Below are 17,366 nucleotides of genomic sequence, written 5' to 3'. Positions count from 1 at the left end.
TTTTATTGATTTTAATTTTAAATATGCTCTTTTTAAAAATTTTTAACTCTTCGATTCTTTTGCAAATCCACGTTTGTTTTTTTTTTAACACCACATCCTGTTCTTGACTTACAATTTCCATTCCTTTACTTGAAAAGCACATGATAATTAAAAATAGTTTTGGATTTTGGGGGCCTGGGTGTCTTAGTTGAGCGTCCAACTCTTGATTTTGGCTCAGGTCATGATCACAGGGTTGTGAGATCAAGCCCCACTTCAGTTTCTGTGCTCAGCGGGGAGTCTGCTTGAGATTCTCACTCCCTCTTCCTTTATCCCTCCCTGCCTCAAAAAATAATTTTGAATTTTTTTAATCTCTAAATTATGTTTTCCCCTATTGTGGTCTCAATAATAACTTTTTGGATTCAAATCTCTTCTTTAACAAGAGTGGTTTTATTGAAAGTCTTGTGCATTCTCATTTGTGGGAGTGTCCCTTCAGAGCTAAGTTCTAAGACTGGCTCCCTGTTAGACAGTAGTGATATCTTCCAGTCTCCTTTATGTTTTATTTTGTTTGAATTTCTCCAGTTGGGGTAGCTGTCCCACATGATAGCACAAATTCAAAATCGGAAACAAGAAACAAAAGATTTCTGTTCAACTGGGTGACATCATTTTTTTTCTTTTTTTTTTTTCTTTTTTGAGACCTAGAGCATCAGGGATATGAGGGGGCTTGATTTGCATTCATAACACTTGAATATTTTGACATATGCCTGAATTATTCAATCAAAAGCATGTGTATAAACACATATATTTATATCTAATCAAGGTTTCAGAAAACTTTACATGGAAATTAAGTTAGAAAAAAATTTGAGATTAAAGCAACACAATGTGGTTTAGTCCAAGATAAGAGTCCTGTTTGAATGCCAAATCTGGAGAAGAAATGAGATTATATGTGTTTTTAAATTTTTATTCATTAAAGTGGCTCACATTTTATTAAATAGGGAATGTACCTTGGTCTCCTAATGCATTGCTATCAACTTATGCAGGTGAGTTTTCCAATGGTGTGTATATATGAATATTGAACTATAAACAAATTTTATTTCCTGGAAGCCTTCATTTCCATGATGGAAAGAAGTAAGGTAAAAATCTATTAACTTTTGCTTTCAGTTTTTAAAATGCCAAGAAGAATTCATTATGATTTTAAAAAAACATGAGATGCTAAGAGATTTGAAATAAAATTTTGGTATAATAATATTAAAAGGTTAGCAAATAAAAACCTATGAATACTAATGCTTACCTACATTTATTATATATGTATGGGTTGGAATATTAAACAGTATTTATTCTATGTTTAAGTTTTTTCAGATTCTTATTTACTTAACTATTGTTCAAAACCTAGATAAATGCAGTGGTGGCAAAGAATTGCACAGGTCATTGAAGGGAAAATGTAGGAAATGTCAAATGTAGTTGTCATTGTAAATAAAGAATAGCTGTGGGGTTATTAGGATTATGAAATATTTATAGTAACATAAATTACACTAATTATTAATACTTCACATGTCGAAGTTAGACAGGGCAAGGAAGGATGATAACACAGATATTAGTGTCATTCTTAAAGAAACATTCATCATTTATATTTTTGACAAGAATTCCACAAATTAATAGATCTACATTTTTATGTATCTATTAAACCACTGTGTTTACTGATGGTCATTACAACCTTCCCCAATGGCTCATGCTCTTTTCTATTTGAATAATTTCTCATGGGGGAGGAGTTAAGATGGCGGAGGAGTAGGGGACCCCTTTTTCAGCCGGTCCCCTGAGTCGAGCTGGATAGGTACCAGACCAGCCTAAATAACCACGGAATCAGCCTGAGACGCAGGATGATGCATCTGGATCTCTACAAATGAACATCTCCAGCGCTGAGTATTGAGGTACGAAGAGGGAAGCTGTAAACCGTGCACAGATATCGGAAGATAAATGGAAGGGGGAGGGAGCCGCCGCGTTTGGGCGCCGGGAAGCGGCAGCCACCTGCACGGGGGAGCGGGCGGACTCACAGAGGGCACCCGCGAGAGAGCGGACTGAGACCGGTGAGCCGGGAACGCGAGCGCCACCAGGCATCTCCCGGAACACCGGAATCCCGGTGTGCTCACGGGATCCAGACTGAGACCGGGAATCCCGGAGCGCGCGGGGCGGCCGGTAGCTGGCGGCATTAGAAACACAAAGGACAGAGACGCACTGGCCGGTGGCTGGCGGCATTAGAAACACAAAGGACAGAGACGCGCCGGCCCTGGAAGTGAGGGCAGGGACGCCGGGTGTGGGGCGCACATCCCGGGACGCTGCAGGGTTGAGCAGCACCAACAGTAACAGAGTTAAAGTGGCCAGAACATTAGTAGAGAACGGGCCGCAATCCTTCTGTTCCGTGACAGAGGCTGAAATTTGGCCGCTGCTGCTCTGACTCTCAGAAGAGGCACAGCAAACCGCCAGGGAAAGCCGCCAGAGAACAAAAGCCTGGAAATACCGGCTCAGGGAGTGCCCATCCCCATCCTCCCTCGCAGGGGACACGGAGACTCTACCCAAACAGGGTTGCCTGAGTATCGGCGCGGCAGGCCCCTCCCCCAGAACACAGAAGGCAGGCTGAAAAATCAAGAAGCCCACAACCCAGGCGCCTGGGTGGCGCAGTCATTGAGCGCCTGTCTTCGGCTTAGGGCGTGATCCCGGCGTTCCGGAAAGGAGTCCCTCATCGGGCTCCTCCGCTGGGAGCCTGCTTCTTCCTCTCCCACTCCCCTGCTTCTGTTCCCTCTCTCGCTGGTTGGCTGCCACATAAATAAATAAATAAAATCTTTAAAGAAGAAGCCCACATCCCTAAGATCCCTATAAAACAAGGGGCACGGCCTGGGACCCAGTCAATAATTTGGGCTCTGGAAACCCCGCAACCTCTCTTCATCAGAATGACAAGAAGGAGAAGCCCCCCCCAGCAAAGAAAAGACAGTGATTCTGTGGCCTCTGCCACAGAAATAATGGATATGGATGTAACCAAATTATCAGAAATGGAATTCAGAGTAACGATGGTCAAAATGATGAGTAGAATTGAAAAAACTATTAACGAAAAGGTTACTGAGAATATAGAATCCCTAAGGACAGAAATGAGAGCGAATCTGACAGAAATTAAAAATTCTATGAGCCAAATGCAGGCAAAACTAGAGGCTCTGACGGCCAGGGTCGCAGAAGCAGAGGAACGGGTTAGTGAATTGGAGGATGGGTTAATAGAGGAAAAAATGAAAATAGAAGATGGTCTTAAAAAAATCCACGCCCACGAATGTAGGTTACGGGAGATTACTGACTCAATGAAACGATCCAATGTTAGAATCATCGGCATCCCCGAGGGGGTGGAGAAAAACAGAGGTCTAGAAGAGATATTTGAACAAATTGTAGCTGAAAACTTCCCTAATCTAGCAAGGGAAACAAACATTCGTGTCCAAGAGGCAGAGAGGACCCCTCCCAAGCTCAACCACGACAAACCTACGCCACGTCACGTCATAGTGCAATTCGCAAATATTAGATGCAAGGATACAGTATTGAAAGCGGCCAGGGCAAAGAAATTTCTCACGTACCAAGGCAAAAGCATCAGAATTACGTCAGACCTGTCTACACAGACCTGGAATGAGAGAAAGGGTTGGGGGAGCATATTTAAAGCTCTTTCAGAGAAAAACATGCAGCCAAGGATCCTTTATCCAGCAAGGCTGTCATTCAGAATTGATGGAGAAATAAAGACATTTCAGAATCGCCAGTCACTAACCAATTTTGTAACCACGAAACCAGCCCTACAGGAGATATTACGGGGGGTTCTATAAAAGTAAAAAGGCCCCAAGAGTGATACAGAACAGAAAGTCACAGCCAATACAAACAAAGACTTTACTGGCAACATGGCAACATTAAAATCATATCTCTCAGTAATCAGTCTTAATGTAAATGGTTTGAACCATCCCATAAAACGCCACAGGGTTGCAGATTGGATAAAAAGAAATGACCCATCCATTTGCTGTCTACAAGAGACTCATTTCGAACCCAAAGATGCATTCAGACTGAGAGTAAGGGGATGGAGTACCATCTTTCACGCAAATGGACCTCAAAAGAAAGCTGGGGTAGCAATTCTCATATCAGATAAATTGGATTTTAAACTACAGACTATAGTTAGAGATGCAGAAGGGCACTATATTATTCTTAAGGGAAGTATTCAACAAGTGGATATGACAATTATAAATATATATGCCCCCAACAGGGGAGCAGCAAGATACACAAGCCAACTCTTAACCAGAATAAAGAGACATATAAATAAAAATACATTAATAGTAGGGGACCTCAACACTCCACTCTCAGAAATAGACAGAACACCCTGGCAAAAACTAAGCAAAGAATCAAAGGCTTTGAATGCCATACTCGACGAGTTGGACCTCATAGATATATATAGAACACTACACCCCAGAACCAAAGAATACTCATTCTATTCTAATGCCCATGGAACATTCTCAAGAATAGACCATGTTCTGGGACACAAAACAGGTCTCAACCGATACCAAAAGATTGAAATTATCCCCTGCATATTCTCAGACCACAACGCTCTGAAATTGGAACTCAACCACAAGGAAAAATTTGGAAGAAACTCAAACACTTGGAGACTAAGAACCATCCTGCTCAGGAATGACTCGATAAACCAGGAAATCAAAAATCAAATTAAACAATTTATGGAGACCAATGAGAATGAAAATACAACAGTCCAAAACCTATGGGATACTGCAAAGGCAGTCCTAAGGGGGAAATACATAGCCATCCAAGCCTCACTCAAAAGAATAGAAAAATCTAAAATGCAGTTTTTATATTCTCACCTCAAGAAGCTGGAACAGCAACAGAGGGACAGGCCTAATCCACGCACGAGGAAGCAGTTGACCAAAATTAGAGCTGAAATCAATCAAGCAGAAACCAGAAGTACAGTAGAGCAGATCAACAGGACTAGAAGCTGGTTCTTTGAGAGAATCAATAAAATTGACAGACCACTGGCAAGACTTATCCAAAAGAAAAGAGAAAGGACCCAGATTATTAAAATTATGAATGAAAAAGGAGAGGTCACGACGAACACCATTGAAATTGGAAGGATTATTAGAAATTTTTATCAACAGCTATATGCCAATAAACTAAGCAATCTGGAAGAGATGGAATCCTTCCTGGAAACCTATAAACTACCAAGATTGAAACCGGAAGAAATTGATTCCTTAAACAGGCCAATTAATTATGAAGAAATTGAGTCAGTGATAAACAACCTTCCAAATAACAAAACTCCAGGCCCGGACGGTTTTCCTGGGGAATTCTACCAAACATTCAAAGAAGAAATAATACCTATTCTCCTAAAGCTATTTCAAAAAATAGAAACAGAAGGAAAGCTACCAAACTCATTCTATGAGGCCAATATTACCTTGATCCCCAAACCAGGCAAAGACCCCCTCAAAAAGGAGAATTACAGACCGATTTCCCTAATGAATATGGACGCCAAAATCCTCAACAAGATACTTGCTAATAGAATCCAACAGTACATTAAAAGGATTATCCATCACGATCAAGTGGGATTCATACCTGGGATGCAAGCGTGGTTCAATATTCGCAAATCAATCAGCGTGATACATCATATCAACAAGAAAAGACTCAGGAACCATATGATCCTCTCAATCGATGCCGAAAAAGCATTTGACAAAATACAGCATCCTTTCCTGATTAAAACCCTTCAGAGTGTAGGAATAGAAGGTACATTTCTCAATCTCATAAAAGCCATCTATGAAAAGCCTACTGCAAATATTATTCTCAATGGGGAAAAGCTGGAAGCCTTTCCCTTAAGATCAGGAACTCGACAAGGATGCCCACTCTCGCCACTATTATTCAACATAGTACTAGAAGTCCTTGCAACAGCAATCAGACGACAAAAAGGGATCAAAGGTATTCAAATTGGCAAAGAAGAAGTCAAAATGTCTCTCTTTGCAGATGACATGATACTCTATATGGAAAACCCAAAAGAAGCCACTCCCAAACTATTAGAAGTTATAGAGCAATTCAGTAACGTGGCGGGATACAAAATCAATGCTCAGAAATCAGTTGCATTTCTATACACGAATAACGAGACCGAAGAAAGAGAAATTAGGGAATCCATCCCATTTACAATAGCACCAAAAACCATACGTTACCTTGGAATTAACTTAACCAGAGACGTAAAGGACCTATATTCTAGAAACTATAAATCACTCTTGAAAGACATTGAGGAAGACATAAAAAGATGGAAAGATATTCCATGCTCATGGATTGGAAGAATTAACATAGTTAAAATGTCCATGCTACCCAGAGCAATCTACACTTTCAATGCTATCCCGATCAAAATACCGAGGACATTTTTCAAAGAACTGGAACAAATAGTCCTTAAATTTGTATGGAAACAGAAAAGGCCCCGAATCTCCAAGGAACTGTTGAAAAGGAAAAACAAAGCTGGGGGCATCACAATGCCGGATTTCGAGCTGTACTACAAAGCTGTGATCACAAAGACAGCATGGTACTGGCACAAAAACAGACACATAGACCAATGGAACAGAATAGAGAGCCCAGAAATGGACCCTCGGCTCTTTGGGCAACTAATATTTGATAAAGCAGGAAAAAACATCCGGTGGGAAAAAGACAGTCTCTTCAATAAATGGTGCTGGGAAAATTGGACAGCTACATGCAAAAGAATGAAACTTGACCACTCTCTCACACCATACACAAAAATAAACTCCAAATGGATGAAAGACCTCGATGTGAGACAGGAATCCATCAAAATTCTAGAGGAGAACATAGGCAGCAACCTCTACGACATCGGCCAAAGCAACCTTTTTCATGACACATCCCCAAAGGCAAGAGAAACAAAAGATAAAATGAATTTATGGGACTTCATCAAGATTAAAAGTTTCTGCACAGCCAAGGAAACAGTCAGAAAAACTAAGAGGCAGCCCACGGAATGGGAGAATATATTTGCAAATGACACTACAGATAAAGGACTGGTATCCAAGATCTACAAAGAACTTCTCAAACTCAATACACGAGAAACAAATAAACAAATCAAAAAATGGGCAGAAGATATGAACAGACACTTTTCCAATGAAGACATACAAATGGCTAACAGACACATGAAAAAATGTTCAAAATCATTAGCCATCAAGGAAATTCAAATCAAAACCACACTGAGATACCACCTTACGCCAGTTAGAATGGCAAAAATAGACAAGGCAAGAAACAACAATTGTTGGAGAGGATGTGGAGAAAGGGGACCCCTCCTACATTGTTGGTGGGAATGCAAGTTGGTACAGCCACTCTGGAAAACCGTGTGGAGGTCCCTTAAAAAGTTAAAAATTGAGCTACCCTATGATCCAGCCATTGCACTACTGGGTGTTTACCCCAAAGATACAGACGTAGTGAAGAGAAGGGCCATATGCACCCCAATGTTCATAGCAGCAATGTCCACAATAGCTAAATCGTGGAAGGAGCCGAGATGCCCTGCAACAGATGACTGGATTAAGAAGTTGTGGTCCATATATACAATGGAATATTACTCAGCAATCAGAAAGAATGAGTTCTCAACATTTGCTACAACATGGACGGCACTGGAGGAGATAATGCTTAGTGAAATAAGTCAAGCAGAGAAAGACAACTATCATATGATTTCTCTCATCTATGGAACATAAGAACTAGAATGATCAGTAGGGGAAGAAAGGGATAAAGAAAGGGGGGGTAATCAGAAGGGGGAATGAAACATGAGAGACTATGGACTATGAGAAACAAACTGAGGGCTACAGAGGGGAGGGGGGTGGGGGAATGGGATAGACCGGTGATGGGTAGTAAGGAGGGCACATATTGCATGGTGCACTGGGTGTTATACACAACTAATGAATCATCGAGCCTTGCATCAAAACCCGGGGAAGTACTGTATGGTGACTAACATAATATAATAAAAAATCATTATTAAAATAAAAAAAAAAAAGAAAAAAAGGGGAAAAAATATTTAAAAAAATGAATAATTTCTCATTAATTAATAAATTTTCCCTCCTCTACAGCCCTATACAATTGTTAAACTCTATTTCCTATGTAATGTGTATTGGCATCAGAAGCATCTGGGATGGAATGGGAGCCACAGTGGGAGTTTCCCAGGTATCATCACAGAGCTAGTGAATCAGTAGCTCTGGGCTAGAGCCCTGGTCTGTGCACCACAAACAAGAGCCTGAGACATAACCATAGTGGAATGTGGTGAAACACACCACACATACACCTCTCCAACTTCTGTATCTACTTAACACATCAGCATGACTCAGGTGTGAGAACCTGAGGCTAGGAAACAGGGTGTGCCTATGGCTGGAAAGACACAGTTCAGAACTTCGTAGACATAAATAGAGCTATTTACATTAGTATTTCAGTCACACATAACTTTGTGGGCTAGTCTGGGCTAGTGGCACCATTAATAATATAATTTATACAGAACATAAATTTTGTATTCTAAAGAATAAATTTAAAATTTTAATATATTAATGCTAATAATGACATACACTGAGAATTTTACATTTGTTCTTTAATCTTTAAAAATAAACATGTAAGGTAGTTGCACTCTTAAAATATCACCAATGAAGGAACTGGTTTAGATGAGAATGTAACTTAGTTTTCATAAGATGATTATTTAAAAATTTAATGTTGAAATTAACTTCTGATTGGCCTACCATTTATAAATAGATAACTTAGATGTTTAAATTTTGATCAATGGTTGCACATCGAGGTTGATGTCAAGTGTAAGAAATGCATGGCTGGCCTTTGCTTCTCTACTATCACACAAACCTGACACACTGGGGACTTGAGTGAGTCCAAAACTGAGCCACACTTACTTTACTCATTCAAGCAAATGTTTTTATAATGTTTATGAGGCAATGCAAAAGTTAAGTTCAGTTTAATAAAATTATAAGAATTTATTATTTTCTATAATCAATTATTTTATTCTATGATCAGTTATTGGTCTAATAAATCAACTAAATTTTTGGCTGGATTAATCAGACATCATTTTCATTCTATGCATGCATTTGGACTCATGTAAAATACAGTCTTCTAATTTTGAAAATTCCTTTAACTTTCAGATCAATTAAACATAGGTGTCCCATACAAAAATAGTGATTTGAAGGGGCACATACACCCCAATGTTTATAGCAGCAATGGCCAAAATAGCCAAACAATGGAAAGAGCCCAGATGTCCATCAATGGATGAATGGATGAAGAAGATATGGTGTGTATATATATATACAATGGAATATTACTCAGCCATCAAAAGGAATGAAATCTTACCATTTGCAACAATGTGGATGGAACTAGAGTGTATTATGCTAAGTGAAATAAGTCAGTCAGAGAAAGACGTATCCATATGATTTCATTCATGTGGAATTTAAGAAACAAAACAGATGAGCATAAGAGAAAGGAAGGAAAAATAATATAATATAAAAACAGAAAGATAGGCAAACTCTTGCCTACAGGGAACAAACTGAGGGTTGTTGAAAGGGAGGTGGATCAGGCAATGGGGTAATCGGGTGAAAGGCATTAAGGAGGGCATTTGATGTAATGAGCAGTGGAGGTTATATGCAACTGATGAATCACTAAATTCTACCCCTGTAACACTAGTACACTATATTTAACTAACTTGGATTTAAATAAAAAAAAATATGTCTCCCACATGTCAAGATACAGTCAAACTATCTTATGTAAAAAAGCTCTCCTACATCTTCAACATTATATTGAAGTAAATACATGTAATTTGTCAAATATAGTTTTGACTTAGTTTACTTAGATAAAATATTTTTTAAAACTGTTTTAATATGATTAGAGAAACAGATATACCACATGATACGAAAGAAATGTAATAAATTATGCATTTTCCTTGAGAGCAAATGATAGTGTCAATTATTTCCACATTAAAATGCAATCAAGATTATCTTCTATAACAGATAAAATGAAAGAAATATATGATTTGTCTTTCCAAGTACTTTTCCATCTTACCTGCTGGTTTACAGGAAAGTTTCTGTTGATTTTTTTAATCTGCAACAATAAGTAAATAATAAAAGTGAGAACAATAAACATAAAGTTACATAAGAGCCCTCAAATTTTATGAGAATATGAGTTAATTTATACTGATATTCTAGATCGACATACTGAAATCACTGCATGTCAAACACCAATTACAATTTTTTTTCAAATTTTGGTTATCAAAAGTATTCCAAATTTGATATGTAAACATTTTGAAAAAGATTTTCATCTAATAATTTCCTCATTTATGAGAAATGAGAAGCCTGTGTTTCCATATAATGTTAAATGACAGCCTACAGAGAATATAGAGTAACTTTCTGTAATTTTTTTTGAAATATTATATTCAATTTATTTTAACACTCAAGAGAATAGAAGAAATAGAATACTCAAATACTAAAAGATAAAGTACATGTGTTAAAATATTTTTATTCAGGACCCTAAATAAAGTGTAACATTTACTTTAAGATAATTTAATGAGTGACATTTCAAAACAACTTAAAAGCAATCTGCAGTGAAAGGATTTTCTCTTTCATATAAACAAACTTCAAAATTCAACTGAAAATGAATGTCAGATTTAGACAAATGACCTTATAACACACAAAGTCTTTGTTGGACAGAATCTTTACTAATTAAAACCAATTTTTATTTTTCACTGATTTTCTACAGAACTTAAAGAATGCTAACTCTGTATGATATAATCATACACCACACTAAACACAAACTGTTTTCATCTAGAAATTGTTTTACTGAATTATTTTATTTTTCCTTTCTTGTTAGTTTTGGTTCCCTTTGTCTTTGTCTTCCTGATAAATGTGAAATAACAGGAAATTTAACAGATACAGTGCACAAGTTGGAGAATCATTAAATGGTTCGTGTACAAGAAGAGACTTACTGGCATGTGTCATTTAAAATATACAAAGAAAATAAACAAGAAAAGAAAACTTTAGAAGATTTATGTGACTTCAGCAGGGACAAGTACAAAAAACATATTATCTTTTTTACATTCTATAGTCATTTCAAAATAGTTTTTGTTTTGGTGAGGAATCAGCTAAAGAAATCTCTAAAACTACTGGTATCTTTAGGTAAAATCAGGATAGTCTAGAGACATAGAAAAAATAGCTTCCTAAACATCTTTCATTAATCAATAAAAAAATCCGTATTGAATACTTTGTGGAACTATGATTTTTGCTAGTTCTTATTGATTGTTATAAAAAATTGTAAAATTCTGCCAATACTTTGTATGGACCCTTGTCTTCCATCATGAACTATCTAGCTTCGTAACTTTTAATTTTTTAATCTGAAAAAAAGTCTGAATAATTTGAATAATTGTAACAATGCTCAGGCCACAGTAATGTATATAAATGTGCACATGCACCTGCATGTATAGATTTGATAAATGCAAAGAGAAGTGTCAAGACTGTCATACATTCATTTCTGAAATCCCTTTTTTTTAATAAAGATTTTTTATTTATTTATTTGACAGAGATAGAGACAGCCAGCGAGAGAGGGAACACAAGCAGGGGGAGTGGGAGAGGAAGAAGCAGGCTCCTAGCAGAGAAGCCTGATGTGGGGCTCGATCCCAGAACGCCGGGATCGCGCCCTGAGCTGAAGGCAGACGCTTAACGACTGAGCCACCCAGGCGCCCCCTGAAGTCCCTTTAATGATCTTCTACCAATGTGAGTCATGGTGCTGTTAAGTGCTGGAACATGAAAACGAAAGTCATTCCAAGCTGAGACAATAGCATAATGAGGCTAGTTTACAGAGTGTGAAGAGTCCAAGTGACTGCAGTGTGGAATGAACTTAAGTTCAGTGCAGGAGCCACCATGCAGATACATAATAACATTGTCAAGCTTTGCAGTCATAGAGACCTGGGTTAGAATTCCAGCTGTAACTGTTACTAAATATCATTAGACAGATTATTATCCTGTGTCTAATTTCCATCCTTTGTAAAATGTCCATAACAATATTAGCCACATATATTTGTTGGAAAAATTAAATGAAAAAACAAATGTCATGAAGTTAGAGCTCAATAAGTGATGATGATTATTAATATAATTAATAATAATATATAAAATTAATATAAAAGAAGTTTGGATTTCCTTTGAAGACAATGAGAATGTTTTTATTTATTTATTTATTTATTTATTTGAGATAGAGGGAGAGAGAGAGAGCACAAGCAGGGGGAGTGGCAGGCCGAGGGAGAGGGAGAAGCAGGCTCCCGCTGAGCAGAGACCCCAATGTGGGGTTTGATCCCAGGGCCCTGAGATCATGACCCAGAGCTGAAGGCAGATGCTTAACTGACTGAGAGCCACCAAGGCACCCCAACAATGAGAATGTTTTGAAGAAGCTAAGCAAAGATGTCTTTTTCCTACTATCATTTGCAAATGCCTTTCTGTTTTCTAGGCAACTCTAGATTAGGGTTTATAAACTCAAGCACCAAGTGAGTAACAACCACGTGTGAAGCAGCCTGGGTTCCAAAGTAGAGGTTGCCGACTGTTCACCTCCAGAGCCTAAATCACTTGCAGGCATAGCGCAGTTAGAGGGATAAGGAATCAGTTGAAGTTTCCTCGGATGTGAAAGTGTTAATCAGTTGGAAACAGTATGCCTACTTTTACATTTACAAGCATATTCTAGGAAACCTAAATTATAAATAAACACTCAATGTAGAAAATGCTAAATGCTACAAGTACTTTGTTTTAAATTACTCATTTAGTAGTCATAAGAAATCATATCAATAAGAAAGCTTGATAAGATAAAAATATTGGAAACATTAATGACAATTTAAATTTATTTTTAAAAATAAAGCTGTATGTTATATGGTTGAAATAATGTTTAATTTATTAAATGTAATAAAATATCAAACTATAATATATTCTTAAATGCATTCGTAGAATAAGTTTTAAAAAATGTGTACTTTTGGCAACAATATTAATTCCAATTAATGGAAATCCTAAATTCTCTGCATCATTTTTAGACTGCTCTTCAAATAAGGAAAATTAAAATTTGTCCAATTGATGTTTTTAATATTAAACTTCTTAGAACCAATGTTAATTATGTGTTATCAGAACCAATAATTTGTGTTATGAGAAGCTGAAAAATTAATATAATCTTGAACAAAAAGAGTCAGTGTCTGAACATGAAGGCTTGAAGAGATGAAAGGACATAATTGCAGTCACATCAAACTAGCTCTTTATGGAGCGGGATTATTTAAACTATTAATCCTTAGGCTATAAAGGAAGCAGAGTATGATTTTGACTAGGACTGCCTAACACGTCATTCTACAGGAACAGCAAGTAAAATAGACAACTACCAAGTAAAGTGCATTCAGATGAAGGAAATCCATGTTAAAGTTTTTAGTCCAAAAGAGAAAGATAAATCTGTAAACACTGAATGTTTTAACATTGTGTTGATTTAACCTAAGAATGTGGAATATAATTAATGTCTGTGTGGAAGTATAAAAGGATGCAATTTGCATTGTGTATTATTTTTTTCGGGAGCCCCTCACATGTTAATAAAAATAGGAAGTATACTTGAATCAGTACTCATAATATAAAAAAATGATAAAGAGAAAGAGGGAGGAGTGGAGGGAGGGAGGGAAGAATAAATAAATCTCCCAAGCAGAAGACTTTTATTTGTGTAGTTATTCTACCTTCAAGGATGAATACAGAATTAGAATTTATGTTGCTACGTTAAGGAAAGTTTTTATTTCAAAGACAGCAAAGTTTTTCTATAAATCATTTAATCACATACCTCTTTACAAATCTGATGAAACTTCTGTGACCTCTTCTAGAAGATTTATAGATACTTTAAAACTTTATAGACAGTTCCAGAAAAGAAGGAAAATTAATACAATGGCTAAAGAAACAGAGTTGGTTTGGCCTTCCATCAGGTAGTAAAACATGATCACCCTGCAGAGAAGTTAGCTACAGCAAAACGAACTGAGACTGGAAGTGCTATGTCCACAGCAGAAGACTTTGCATCTCCAAGAATTTTTATGCCACAGTTATTTACAAGCATACAAATTGATTTAATGACTTCTACATATTTGAAAGACAATATCTAGATTCAGGATGGTGTGACCTACTTAAAAGAAACAAAATCTAGGCAGTGATAATTTCTTATTTTATTTGAGAACATAAGTTTTATAAAAGTGTGGTATGATATTCAAATATTTTAAAGTCAATTATCAATGTATTTTTGTTTTATTGTGCAATTGTGGTGAGATAATGACCAACCCAGTGGGTCATTTCTGGAATTATCTCTGATTCCCAGGACACTGAAGGCCCTTTGAGGATGGAAATTCTACCTTCTTCTAGCTTTTATTCCCCTAATATGTGATTTTAGTTCTATGAATGACATTAGAATACATGGCTGAAGTTAAATAAATGACACTTCTTTGCATAGTATTTACTTAAAATGGCATTCAATAAAAATTGTTATTTCAAAATCAAACCTATGCCATCATATGCTTAAATAGGCTCTTCCAGATTTGTTCAAGAAAACAATATATACTACTTTGATTTCCATTTTTTCTAGAATCACACTGGAACATTTCCTTCTAAATAGAAAAATCACAGTACCTCAAATAAATGAGGGAGACAGATATTGTCAGATTTACAGCACAAACACATGCACTCATTTATAGCATACAATGGTTTTACAACGCAGACAATCCATGGAAAGCTGCAAAGATTTCCTAGTTAATCTGTGTTCATATGGTCTAACCAGGGAATATGTTGAATAAATTTAAACTGAAATTAACAAATAGTTACCTGAACAAAGTTTTTCATTACAATGGGTGAAAGGACCAAAACAAAACAAATGAATCATTTTAAGTTACCATGCTATGAAAAAGAAAATTGGTATTTCTTCATAATCCTCTGGGCTTAGAAGTAGCAGAATAAAGATCTAAAATAATGCCCCATTATAAATGGCTTTCTTTAAATTTCTTTCTTTCCATATCGCTTTACATTGTCGAATACTATTTATTTTATTATACTTTTTTGTATTATGATCTGCTTGCTCCCTCGCTTTGGGAAAAAGTTCATGAAGTCACAGATTTCTGTTTTATTCCATACATTATTTCTTGCATGTAAAAGATTGTTTAAGTTTTAGTGGGTGTTCAATCAATGTTTGTTGAACAAATGAAAAGACAGAATATCTCAAAACAAAGAATCAAATTCTCTGAGGTTAACTTAGTCTTGAAAGCAAGTTACTCTTAAAGAAAATAAATTTCTAGAAAATATTAACTTTGAATGCCTATAAGAATTCCAATAGCTTCAAAACCTAGAGTTTATACTATACATGAAAGTTGGAAGGAATGCCTGATGATTAATAGCAAGTTCTCATCTCACAGGAAGAATAGTTTCTGGATTGAGACAAAAGCATGGAGAGAGATTTAACTGGGGCGGGTGGGTTGAGGCTCCTGCTGTTCGGCAGGGCAGGTCAAATTTTGAGGAAGTAGACATAGAGAGCACAAATTAAGAAATCCCAGTGGAGAGTTTTGGAGTGTCTTCTCCAAGTCCTCACAGAATCCCCACATCAAGCATGGTTTCAAAATGATAGAATAGCTGTAGCTAGAAGAAGTGTTTTAATCTGAAGAACAGAATCCAAGATTTCTCATGCCTGCTAGTCTGATGAGAAAATAATAGAAGAAGCTTCATGACATGCGAGCTGGAGATACTGGTCGGATCACACACATCAGGAAGTGCATCAGGGAGAAAGAGTGACATTCAGAGCACATGGGAAGAACTCCACAGAAGAGTTTCCAGGGACCAATGCTGAAGTGATACATTATTCCTTGAAGGGCGAAGGGGAGGAAAAGGAGAAGAGGAGAACTGGCATTTGAGTATTTACCCCAAAAGACTGAATTCTAATTTAGAAGTGACTAAGATTCTAAGAATCACCAAAATTGAGTTTATTGCCTTAGTAGAAATGGCAGATTGAGTGCCTTGCGATTTAAATAGATTTCTGTGCTTAGCCAGTAAACTATTGTTGAAACTCCCAGTAGGATTTCCTATCATCTGCTTTTCCTTACTTTTGACAGTGACCTGCACCCATTCATTTGTAGAGGGGATTTTGGAATTTCGTTATCCAATTTCTCATGTAACAAAAAAGGACATCACAGATGAAGGTGCACATTTCTATAATTGTATATGTTCTTGATAAAAGGGAGATGATTAAAAACAATACCCTTCCATAATACTTACACCACACCTCTAAGACACTATTTTAAAAATGCAAATCTTAAATTGGAAGAATCCCATACCATTCAAACCCCTCCATGATCTGGTCCCTGCCTCTCTTTGGGGTCACCTATATAATAGGTCTCTGTCTGTACGGAACTACTGGATACATCCCTGGTGCCTTCACTCACACACCCTCTCCCCACTACTTCTCCTGCTTGCTTGCACATGCACACTCTCTCCCCTGTCCCTTTCTCTCTCTGATCCACCCTCACTCCCTCTCTCTTTTTTTTCTTTTTCACCTGCAAGAATCTATTCGTGTGTGTGTGTGTGTGTGTGTGTGTGTGTTTACCTGAGGTGAACAGAAGTTGAACAGCTTTTAAATTCACCCTGAATATGGAGCAGTCTGGTTCTGTCTGACACCAAAGGCTGTGCTGTTGTACTACGTACTCAAGAACCATAACCACCATAAAAACTTTCCTGCAAACCCTCGTAGGATTGGCCAGTGACTTTCTCTTTAGTATTCCTTGTGTGTAGTTCTTATTGCATGTGCTTACTGACCTCTACATCACCATAACCCTCAATTGCATCGCCTTTATCTTCCCTCCACCTAGCAGCGTGTCCAGCTACCTAACAAGTAGGCCAATCACTGTTAACTATCTTTTGGGGAAAATTGCATGCTGCTCTTACCTTCTCAAATTCACTGATAATCCTAGATCTGAATCAAAATGATGCCAGTGTTCCTACCGTTGTTGGTGGTACTCTGCAGCTCATCACTAGGGCTCGCTGTGAGGCTCTCCTTTCTGATTTGGAAATCTGTAACTGGTTTAGCTACCCTAATTCTTCTTTAACTAGGATCTGATTTAATCTTCTTTTGTAGTATAATTTCGTAATTATACTTATTACAGAGGCTTGTAACTTATTGAAGGAACCCCATTTTTCCACTTTGCCAATGATTTCCACATGAGTAAAATTAGCAGAAAGGCAAAAAATAATGGAAATCACTACATTAATATATATTTTGGACTGATCATAGCAGTTGGTATTAGGAACCGACATACTCTTGCTCTGCCAAAATATAATATGATT

General features: G+C 37.1%; 1 protein-coding gene across 2 annotated transcripts in view; it reads right to left on the bottom strand.

The window, feature by feature from the left end:
• The window catches only part of SNTG1 (syntrophin gamma 1), a 302,428-nt gene that overhangs the window by 144,443 nt on the left and 140,619 nt on the right, over window positions 1-17,366 (bottom strand). For both annotated transcript variants that reach the window (XM_008706661.1, XM_008706662.1), the window contains exon 11: window positions 10,066-10,104. In XM_008706661.1, the coding sequence (XP_008704883.1) occupies window positions 10,066-10,104 (39 nt within the window). The remainder of the gene's footprint in view (window positions 1-10,065; window positions 10,105-17,366) is intronic.

This window comes from Ursus maritimus, unplaced genomic scaffold, assembly GCF_017311325.1.
Source record: "Ursus maritimus isolate PB19 unplaced genomic scaffold, ASM1731132v1 scaffold_9, whole genome shotgun sequence".
Classification (NCBI taxonomy): domain Eukaryota; kingdom Metazoa; phylum Chordata; class Mammalia; order Carnivora; family Ursidae; genus Ursus; species Ursus maritimus.
This window is presented reverse-complemented; position numbering and strand designations above follow the sequence as displayed.